Source organism: Acipenser ruthenus, chromosome 55 (genome assembly GCF_902713425.1).
Source record: "Acipenser ruthenus chromosome 55, fAciRut3.2 maternal haplotype, whole genome shotgun sequence".
Classification (NCBI taxonomy): Eukaryota; Metazoa; Chordata; class Actinopteri; order Acipenseriformes; family Acipenseridae; genus Acipenser; species Acipenser ruthenus.
Window position 1 is genome coordinate 485,001 of NC_081243.1, and position 11,925 is coordinate 496,925.

Here is an 11,925-nt window from a genome sequence, read left to right on the forward strand (position 1 = left end):
GCGTCTAATCAGCTGTTGAAGAAAGCCCTTTAGCTGAACCGCTAGCTCTGGCAATGCAAACAGCGGGACTCCAGCTACAGCACAGCAAGCAGAGAGAGAGGGAGAGGTAAGAGATGCATCAGACTAAAGCATGTGAGTCTGTCACACACACACACACACATACTGTTTCAAAATTTTATACAGCCGAATGGATATTGATTTAGCTAGTGTAATTTCGATTAAAACATTTCGTTCACAGAATAAGATGTTCTTAAATCTGTCTAGTTTTTTTTTTTTTTTTTTAAACACAATTGTATCTTTCTTTTTTCATTTATTATGAACTCATTCATTTCTACTGGATATTTATTTATGTTTTTATGACCGTCAACATATTTGAAAGCTTTTATAATAAAATGTGTGTTTTTTTTTAATTGAATCAATGTTGTATTACTTTTAAATTGATCATAATTAATCAACGATTTGTCTAGTGTGGTAGATATTGATTTAGATGGTCTTGACATTATTATTATTATTATTATTATTATTATTATTATTATTATTATTATTTGCCCTACTGTTTAAATAAAAATAACTTTCTAATTTAGCTGTCTTTTTTTATCATTATTTGTTTGGGTTAGCTCCATAAAACACAGAACTCCAAGTGATTTGCACTGTTTGTATCCTGGGACACTATCACCCTTCATTTAAATGTGCTTTATTTTGCTCTTATCTGCCCCCTATTTTACTGCATTTAATCCTGTACTTCAGAATACTGTAATCTGCCAAGTGTTTAACCTGTAGTACTTTGTATTTAATCACATCCTGATGTAACTATCACTATTTAATCATATCCTGATGTAACTATCACTATTTAATCATATCCTGATGTAACTATCACTATTATCTGCTGTATTATTGAATTGTGGTTTGTCAAACTTGTACTTTACTTGAACAAAAGTTATTGTATTTCTTGCTCTTATTGTATTACTTGTATTGTAACACTTGAAATGTATTTGCTTACGATTGTAAGTCGCCCTGGATAAGGGCGTCTGCTAAGAAATAAATAATAATAATAATAATAATAATAATAATAATAATAATAATAATAATAATAATATGGCAAAATGTGAATCAGGCAGTTCCAGGAATCACACTGGTGCACCAGATTAGAGCTTCGACGTGTTTGGAGAGCTTTGAAGGCTTTACTGAGACCACAACCCTGCTTTAAACTTCAGGATGTGACAGATATGCATCTAAGCCAATGTTGTCGAAGCTGACACCCTGGGATCCTTCAAGAAGCTGCTTGATGAGATTCTGGGATCAATAAGCTACTAACAACCAAGCGAGCAAGATGGGCTGAATGGGGCCTCCTCTCGTTTGGAAACTTTCTTATGTTCTTCTTCTTGTGTTCTTAACTCAATACCTGACTTAACTGAGATATTTAATTTACATACCAAGTCACTAGCAGCAGGTTCCCAGTAGAGCAGTCATGAACCCACTGGTCCAGTAGCTGCCGTTGAACAAAACTTCTCAAGAATCTTAAAACTCGTTTTTAATGAATTTCAAAAGAGCTGATACACTTGGCTACGCGTATGGTAAACCTGTATATTATTATTATTATTATTATTATTATTATTATTATTATTATTATTATTATTATTATTATTATTATTATTTATTTATTTATTTCTTAGCAGACGCCCTTATCCAGGGCGACTTAGTCGTAAACAAAAATACATTTCAATCACAGTACAAGTAATAATACAATTAAGAGCAAGATAAATACAATGACTTTGGTTCTAGCAAGTACGACAAAATACGATTCAATAACGGAGCAGATAACAGTGTCAGTGATAGTTACATCAGGATATAATTAAATACAAAATACTACAGATTAAATAACACTTGATTACAGTTCTCTAAAGTACAGGATTAAATGCAGTGAAATAGGGGGCAGATAAGAGCAAGTAAAGCACTCCTCTTTTTTTCCCCCTATGGACACTGTTCCTTAAATGCACTTTACTTGCTCTTATCTGCTCCCTATTTTACTGCATTTAATCTTGTACTTTAGAGTATTGTAATCAAGTGTTATTTAATCTGTAGTATTTTGTATTTAATTATATCCTGATGTAACTATCACTGACACTGTTATCTGCTCCGTTATTGAATCGTATTTTGTCATATTCTTGTACTTGCTAGAACCAAAGTCATTGTATTTATCTTGCTCTTAATTGTATTATCACTTGTACTGTGATTCTTGAAATGGATTTTTGTTTACAACTGTAAGTCGCCCTGGACAAGGGTGTCTGCTAAGAAATAAATAATAATAATAATAATAATAATAATAATAATAATAATAATAATAATAATAATAATAATAATAATCTGTATGGGGGGGTCGACTCGCTCATCTGACTGGGAGATGTTGTTCTGTTCGTGTGCACAGGCAGAGCAGAGAGATCGCGTCCGCGTCACAATGAATCCGATCTCATTGGCTGATGGGGATCTGCTTGAGGAGCTGATGCTGCTGATGGCTCAGAGCCTGAGCAGCCTGAAGATCAGAGAACACTTCAACGTCATCAAGGAGCTGGGGAGAGGGAAGTATGGGAAAGTGCTGCTGGTCACCCATCGCTGCAGAGGTACCTGGGCTACGAACCGGCTTCATTAAAGAGGAACCATCTACATTTATTCATGGTTTTAAATGTCATTTTAATTGAGGCTTTTTTCCCTTATGGAAGGAACATATATTTTGTAAATATATTGACATACAATATATTGTCATTTCAGTTTTTAATATTCTTGAATATATATATATATTTTTGCATTTGTATAACTACTATCAATTTTATTATTATTTATTATTATTTATTTCTTAGCAGACGCCCTTATCCAGGGCGACTTACAATTGTTACAAGATATCACATTATTTTTACATACAATTACCCATTTATACAGTTGGGTTTTTACTGGAGCAATCTAGGTAAAGTACCTTACTCAAGGGTACAGCAGCAGTGTCCCCCACCTGGGATTGAACCCACGACCCTCCGGTCAAGAGTCCAGAGCCCTAACCACTACTCCACACTCCACAAATTACACACACGTACGCACGCACGCACACAGGAATTGACAGCCCCACTTATTTCTATAGAGTTTCCAAGTTGGTATGCCCAACAATGACGCTTTTCAAAAGAATCAAGCACCAGAAAAGTGGGGCTAGTGATGTTGCTCAAGCAAACAGAAGATATTTGAAAAGCCTGACCCAGCGCACCTAAAGACTCTTCCCATGGCTTGTGTTGCAGGCACTCCAATGGCCCTGAAGGTGATGCCCAAGACCTCGACCAAGCTGCGGGGTTTCCTGCGTGAGTACTGCATCTCTCTCCAGGTGTCCAGTCACCCCTGCATCGTGGGGACGTTTGGCATCGCCTTCCAGTCTGAGGAGCACTACGGATTTGCTCAGGAGCTGGTTCTCGGAAAAGACCTCTTTGCTGTCATTGAGCCTGGCGTGAGTGGGAATGGGAAAGGGTTAGGTTCTCTTAGATTCTACACTTAAACAGATCCAGTAGTTGTGGATGTAGGATCACGTAGCACTTTTCTGCTGGCGTGTGTCTTGCCCACTGTTGTTGGTTTCTGATTTGGGCACCACAGCATCTCTCTGTTGCTGGTCATCTTACAGACCAAAGCGCAGTTAAGAAAAAACAAAAAATACACTATATTTTAGTCATTATAATCCACGTGTCATAGTGGCTGGGAAATGCGACATCGGTAAGTTCTGGAGATAGGATCGTTGACATGCTTAACCTTTTTCAGCGGTTTGAAAATTTGACTGTACTGACTTTTTAATGTTCCATGTAACCTTTAAACTGTGGCAGGTGGGCATTCCCGAGAATGCGGCGAAGCACTGTGCCCAGCAGATCGCCAGCGCTCTGGAGTTCATCCACAGCAAGGGGCTGGTCCACCGGGACATCAAACCCGAAAACATCCTTCTGCTGGACCGGGCCTGCTGTCGGGTGAAGCTGGCCGACTTTGGGCTGACTCAGAAGAGGGGCTCGCAGATCCAGCTCATCTCCGGTACCCTGCCGTACATGTCGCCAGAGCTGTGTGCCGTGGGAGTCGCCTCCGACCACGACAGCAAGTCAAGAACGATCCTCAGCGTGGAACCCAGCCTGGACACCTGGGCCTTCGCCGTGGTCCTTTTCTGTCTCCTAACCGGATACTTCCCATGGGAACGCTGCACCCCCAGCGATGATTTATACCAAGAGTTTGCCGAGTGGTGCCAAGGAGACCCGGGAGAATGGGAGGTGCCCTCCCAGTGGAAACGCTTCAGCGACAGCGCGCTTGCCATGTTTAAGAAGCTGCTGGCACTAAGAGCCCAGGATCGCTACCCGGTCACTGAGGTGGTGGCTTACCTAGCTGAGGAGTGGGTGAAGCCTCCTGTAGCAGAGAACCGGAAGGAAGAGGAGGCGACGACTGGGGGTTGCCATGGAAAGGGATTCAGTGTGTGCAGGACGGCATCTCACTATGGAAGTCCAATGCAAAAAGATCTTCAGTAAGGAAGGGTTGTTGAAACCCGCAGAGATACCCTAGATGGGTGTTTTTAATCAGTGAATGGACTGTTCCATCCCTTTTTTGAAACCAAGGCAGAAAGCTAGTAAAACAATATGTAAAGAAAACAAGAAACAATGAGCCATTAAATGGTTCTGAGCAGCTGAAACAATTACTGGTCACGCTTTATTTTAAGGGCTGTTTTTTTTTTTAGTTTATTAACTGTTAACAAACCGCTAATAAACATGTTAATGTAGATTATTTATTTTCTGTTAGTAAATCATATATAATAGGCCAGCTAAAACTGCAAACACCAGAGCCCTGTGGATGATCAATCAAACACCAGAGCCCTATGGATGACCAATCAAACACCAGAGCCCTATGGATGATCAATCAAACACCAGAACACTATGATTGATCAATCAAACACCAGAACCCTATGATTGATCAATCAAACACCAGAACACTATGATTGATCAATCAAACACCAGAGCCCTATGATTGATCAATCAAACACCAGAACACTATGATTGATCAATCAAACACCAGAACCCTATGATTGATCAATCAAACACCAGAACACTATGATTGATCAATCAAACACCAGAACACTATGATTGATCAATCAAACACCAGAGCCCTATGGATGATCAATACCCAGTCGATCATATGCTTGAAATTGGTTCAAATTGTTACTGTAGTAATGTTTAGCAAATTAAATCAGGTTTTTATTAACCCTAACCCTAACACTTAGAACTAAAAATTAACTATGTTTGTCAACAGTTAATAAACTAAAAAACGGCCCTTAAAATAAAGAGTGACCTTGTTATTTATTTCTCTCTGAAAATGTGTGTTTTCTTAAAAAAAAAAGGGGGTTCCTTGTCTACAGCTGAAATGCATTTGATCTTTTATTCTAGTTTCATTTGCCGGTTGTTTTTCTTTGAAATAAAAATCAATAAAATGATATTATTATTCTTTGCGCTACTGTTATGTCTGGTTACAAACTCAAAAGTAGTAAGGTCTAAACTGACCCTTGATTGATATCAGGGACCAAATGAACATTCACTTACAGGAGATAGAAAAATCCAGTTATTGGTTTTTCGTTCACACACCGAGACAAATGTCCTATTACCATTTCAATGTATTTAATAGCCTTTGATACAGATCCTAGGTTCAATGCAGGCATGGGACTTTTTTAGAACCAAATCACTCGGGTGAAGAAGTGATTGTAGACTACAATATTAGTACAATATGACCCTGAGCAAGTCACTTCACCCCCTTGTGCTCCGTCTTTCGGGTGAGACGTAGTTGTAAGTGATTCTGCAGCTGATGCATAGTTCACACACCCTAGTCTCTGTAAGTCGCCTTGGATAAAGATGTCTGCTAAATAATAATAATAATAATAATAATAATAATAATTATTATTATTATTATTATTATTATTTATTTCTTAGCAGACGCCCTTATCCAGGGCGACTTACAATGGTTACAAGATATCACATTATTTTTACATACAATTATCCATTTATACAGTTGGGTTTTTACTGGAGCAATCTAGGTAAAGTACCTTGCTCAAGGGTACAGCAGCAGTGTCCCCACCGGGGATTGAACCCACGACCCTCCGGTCAAGAGTCCAGAGCCCTAACCACTACTCCACACTGCTGCCCTAATGCCATAAGTTTCTAGAGCTTTATATTGTGTCTAATCTGCAAAAAAACCCCATGAAAACAGAAATTGCAGCAGCTGTGAAACCCAAGAGCAAAGAGACACTTATCCAAACTATGTCCATCCTGCTCAAATGGAGGGACCGTAGGGCAGGCATTGAGAGGTTTTTTTTTTGCTTCCAATCAGAGTTTATATTTAGAGCGCCTTGGGGTGCTGTGTTCCGGGAAGCCAATTTAAGGCTTAAGTTCTTATCTGGAGACAGGTGAGCACTCCAGGGGCTGGAAGTCATATCCGTGGCCTGGCAACGTGGCATCAGCCCTCTGTGATGTATAAACAGTGGACCGCTTGATCCGTGACATGCTAACCTTGTACGAGGGGGTAACCAGAAGGACCCCAGTGGCCCCTCCACTAGAGGGGGTGCATTTCAGAGCTCATTGCTTTGAAACATTCAGTCCTGGTAGAGTCTTAAACAGAGACTTACAATTGTGATTGCATGAGCAACACTGAGACCACAGACCAAAGTCATTTCACATCTAGATCAGAACCCAGCCCTTCCCAAGTCAAAGACATGAGCCCCCAGTGAATTAGCCTTCTGCTTGAACCACCACAGCCCAATGTAACAGACCAACTTTAACAAGCTTTATAACTGGGCAGGAAAAAAATAAAAAACCTGCAAAGGGATTATAGTAAATCTCACTCCTGTTCTGCCACATATCATCATGCAAGGACGTGTGCTTGTCCTTCAGCCACGGCAAAGCATGCGCTGGCACATCATCTTCGGCACGCATATCAACAGAACGGTGATTTCTCCTGCCAAAAAATCCAGAACAAAGTGCAATCTAACACAGCTTCAGAAGAGTTTTCCGACCTTGCAGGCATGAAAAGGATTCTGGATTTTGGTTTATAAATCTACACAGTAAAACAGGCAAACAGACCAGGCAAATGTGACATATATAAAACAAAGAAAGGACCTATCTAAATTTCAGTAAAAGTACAAACATTTTTTTTTTAATTTAAGAATTCCAGTACTGGCTGTATTGCCTGAAATGTTGCCATGAATCACATTCAGTTACTATCTATACAAGACACATTCACACTGAAAAGTGCCCAAACAGAGAGGGGTTAGTTTGAACTAATTTAGTGTCACTTTTATGTAGTGAACTTTGTTATTATTATTATTATTATTTATTTCTTAGCAGACTCCCTTATCCAGGGCAACTTACAGTTGTTACAAGATATCACATTATACAGATATCATATTGTTTTTTTTACATACAATTACCCATTTATACAGTTGGGTTTTTGACTGGAGCAATCTAGGTAAAGTACCTTGCTCAAGGGTACAGCAGCAGTGTCCCCCCACCTGGGATTGAACCCAAACCACTACTCCACACCGCTGCCCTTAGTTCCTACCTTCTTTGGTAAGGTGCAGCTATGAAGTAGTTACATATTACAGCAAACAAACAAAATGGTTGCTTGCAAATAAAAAAAAAAAAAAAAAAAGACAAAACAAAATATTTTGTTAAACCTATTTTAAGGTCTCTTTTTTGGAGTAAAAAAAAAAAAAAACAATTCTGGGAACTCAAAATCTACTGCTGTATTGCAACCTCTCTGTAGGGCCGGACAAAGAGATAAAGAAAGAAAAAATTCACATGACATGAATCTGTCAGTGCTCCTTTCATCTCGAGTCCCACTTCAAGTGGGACATCTCAATTACAGCAGCACCTCTCTTTGCTTCTGCTGTCCTGTACAAATCGCCCACTTTTCTTCTCCCTCTCGCTCTCCCCGAAGCCATTAATCTTCTGGCATGTGATGCAGCTGGCAGGCTGTTGAAAGACACGATGGGTATGTTTGTTTAGGAATCCTTGGTGTGAGCGCCGAGATCGGCCTGGGCCCATAGCCAAACTTTCTTTGCTCCTTGTTCACGGGGGGTGTCTACAGGCGAAACGGGATACAGAGCGATTTTGTCGGCTCTGCCTGCGTTTCTGTGAGAGATTGATTCCAGAATTCCACAGCTCCACTTCATGACTTGAGGGCCTTTGGGACTCAGATCAGATGCTCAGGCAGTGAAGGGGGGGTGTCCCCTGTCCACCATGGGGCGTGTTTTCATCCTGACCTGAGGTTGGAAGAGGCACTAGAGGCTTCTTTGTTGGTGCATTATAAATTCCAGGACCGTGCTTGGTGATGCAAACAGCCAGGTATAATATAATATATAGTCTGTATTATATATTAAACCGGGCTGTTTGCATCACCAAGCACGGCCCTGGAATTTGAATACATCCAGCTGTACATATTTAGGGCACCTGTAATACATTTGAGTACGTTTCTCTCATGGCTGCAACAGTTTTTTAAATAATGTCAACTTTACAACACATTAAAAGGGTACATAAGGACCTTTTTATTTGATTGTGTTACATGTTCCCATGTGTTGCTACAACTGTTTACGTAAGGTGTGTGTGTTGTTTTATTTTATTATTTTTTTTTACATTTTGACCACTTTTTCAAACTTTTAAATTGCATTCCCTGACTCAAGATGGCTTCCCACGTACCCGCATGGACCTCTCAGAACTACATTTCCCATCATCCTCCTGCTCGCATATGTAACTGAGATGGATTCACCGGTGAGCAGGAGGATGATGGGAAATGTAGTTCTGAGAGGTCCACGTGAAGCCATCTGGAGGCAGTGGAATGCAATTTAAAAGTTTAAAAAAGTGGTCAAAATGTAAAAAAGCAACACATGTAACACAATAAAATAAAAAAGGTCCTTATGTACCCTTTAATTAGTAAGCCTGGCAAATAATGATCTACTTAGACACTATGCAAATGCCATTAAGTTTTTCAAGGGTTATCTTAATTATTATTATTTTTTATATGAAGTAAATAAAGATGTCCTTGTCAACATGATATCCTCAATCCATTACTCCCAAGCACTCTGACAATGGCCCTGGGTGTCAGGAATTTTCTGCTGATCCCATTGTCCTGAGACTTCAACCTATTTATACACACGACCTGCAATGGAAAATCACCATGCTGCGAAACACACAGAGTGCCAGAGCATCTCATCACGCTGCTAAAAAGCATTCTATTCGACAAAATAAACAAAGTCATTTCTTTGCCCGTTGGCACAGAAACCCAGCTAAAACTGCCTTGTTTGTAAACCTGCTCACAATGACAGTGATTGCAGCGAATAAATTGGTTCCAAAGAAACAAATGTTTTTCATTAAAAAAAAAAAAAAAAAGAAAAGTTGACCCCAACCCTTCGCTGGCTTTTTTTCCTGAAACTTTCATGCATTCCAAACACTAAGCAACTTGCATTTAAGCTGTTAAATGGCATTTCTTATTTCATGTTAATTAGATTATTGATTAACAGTTAACCTTGACTGATGGACAGCAGTGTGGAGTAGTGGTTAGGGCTCTGGACTCTTGGCCGGATGGTCGTGGGTTCGATCCCAGGTGGGGGGCACTGCTGCTGCACCCTTGAGCAAGGTACTTTACCTAGATTGCTCCAGTAAAAACCCAACTGTATAAATGGGTAATTGTATGTAAAAATAATGTGATATCTTGTAACAATTGTAAGTCGTCCTGGATAAGGGCGTCTGCTAAGAAATTAATAATAACTCACTGAGAATTTGGGTGACCATATGGCTCCATGTTGCCAGTGGGGCAGTTTGGGTCATTTCATTTCACGTCTCAATGCATTCAGACACCTTTGCACAAATATTTGATAAAAGCTTTGATAACTCAATATAGGAGCAAAAGAACAATTTCAAACACCATACACTAGAAAATAAACCCACCTGTGAAAAATAACCTTTCAAAACTTTATTCATTGACCGCATCACTTGCAATTCCGGTTAAGTTTTTAAAACAGTGTGGGCAGCAGTGTGGAGTAGTGGTTAGGGCTCTGGACTCAAGGCCGGAGGGTTGTGGGTTCAATCCCCAGTGGGGAACACTGCTGTTGTACCCTTGAGCAAGGTACTTTACCTAGATTACTCCAGTAAAAACCCAACTGTATAAATGGGTAATTGTATGTAAAATAATGTGCTATCTGTATAATGTGAAATAATGTATAATGTGATATCTTGTAACAATTGTAAGTCGCCCTGGATAAGGGCGTCTGCTAAGAAATAAATAATAATAATAATAATAAAACAGTCTCTTGCAGTCCGTTTGCACGCTCTCCTGGTTTCAATTTACAACCTGAATCGTTCTTTGCCTGTATAAATTAATACGACGCCGCGCTCACGGCTTCCTGCATATCCTGGCTCTTCGTGTGTTCCTATGCAGGGAACACAGTCGAATTCCCCAGGTGATTTGTGACCTTCTGTCAGAAACAGAACGCAAAGGCGACGATTGGGAGATCTGGCACCTGCGAAGCTAGCAACACATTGGAAAATGAGCACAAACAAAAAAACAGCGGAGAGCATGGAGATTGATTGGGAAGTTGCCATAAAGCTGCCTATTTATTACAAGATGGGTGTCAAGCTGAATTGTAAACAAGGGGCGTGTAGTTATTTGATACTTCAGTGAATGTACAGTGCCTCTAGAGCGGTCAGTACTATACAGGACTATCTGCGTATTCCTTATATGGGGACGGATCACACAACACTGCCCGTTACATGTCCATTAAACCCAGCTTATTGAATTTATTACGGGTTTTTTTTGTTTTTAATTTATGTATTTCTAAATTTAAAACTGTAGAGTGTTTACTAGTTTTGGATCTCTGTTGACCTTATGAAAGAAAGGTCTTTAGATCCAGCTCTCTGAAATGTCTTTATAATATACAGCACTAGACCCTGATATTGATGCGATCCAGCCCTCTGAAATGTCTTTATAATATATAGCACTAGACCCTGATATTGATGCGATCCAGCCCTCTGAAATGTCTTTATAATATATAGCACTAGACCCTGATATTGATGCGATCCAGCCCTCTGAAATGTCTTTATAATATACAGCACTAGACCCTGATACTGATGCGATCCAGCCCTCTGAAATGTCTTTATAATATACAGCACTAGACCCTGATATTGATGCGATCCAGCCCTCTGAAATGTCTTTATAATATACAGCAGACCCTGATACTGATGCGATCCAGCCCTCTGAAATGTCTTTATAATATACAGCACTAGACCCTGATATCGATGCGATCCAGCCCTCTGAAATGTCTTTATAATATACAGCACTAGACCCTGATATTGATGCGATCCAGCCCTCTGAAATGTCTTTATAATATATAGCACTAGACCCTGATATTGATGCAATCCAGCCCTCTGAAATGTCTTTATAATATATAGCACTAGATCCTGATATTGATGCGATCCAGCCCTCTGAAATGTCTTTATAATATACAGCACTAGACCCTGATATTGATGCGATCCAGCCCTCTGAAATGTCTTTATAATATACAGCACTAGACCCTGATATTGATGCGATCCAGCCCTCTGAAATGTCTTTATAATATACAGCACTAGACCCTGATATTGATGCGATCCAGCCCTCTGAAATGTCTTTATAATATATAGCACTAGATCCTGATATTGATGCGATCCAGCCCTCTGAAATGTCTTTATAATATACAGCACTAGACCCTGATATTGATGCGATCCAGCCCTCTGAAATGTCTTTATAATATACAGCACTAGACCCTGATATTGATGCGATCCAGCCCTCTGAAATGTCTTTATAATATACAGCACTAGACCCTAATATTGATGAGATCCAGCCCTCTGAAATGTC

The 11,925-nt window shown here is 39.7% G+C and overlaps 1 protein-coding gene across 1 annotated transcript in view; it reads left to right on the top strand.

The window, feature by feature from the left end:
- Nucleotides 1–5,487, top strand: part of LOC117401666 (serine/threonine-protein kinase SBK1-like) — a 5,754-nt gene extending 267 nt beyond the window's left edge. The window contains exons 1-4 of the mRNA XM_034002447.3: nucleotides 1–106; nucleotides 2,426–2,618; nucleotides 3,279–3,481; nucleotides 3,849–5,487. The exon at nucleotides 1–106 is cut by the window's left edge and continues 267 nt beyond it. Of these exons, the coding sequence (XP_033858338.3) occupies nucleotides 2,456–2,618; nucleotides 3,279–3,481; nucleotides 3,849–4,529 (1,047 nt within the window). The 5' untranslated portion in view covers nucleotides 1–106; nucleotides 2,426–2,455 and the 3' untranslated portion in view covers nucleotides 4,530–5,487. The remainder of the gene's footprint in view (nucleotides 107–2,425; nucleotides 2,619–3,278; nucleotides 3,482–3,848) is intronic.
- Nucleotides 5,488–11,925: the final 6,438 nt, after the last annotated feature.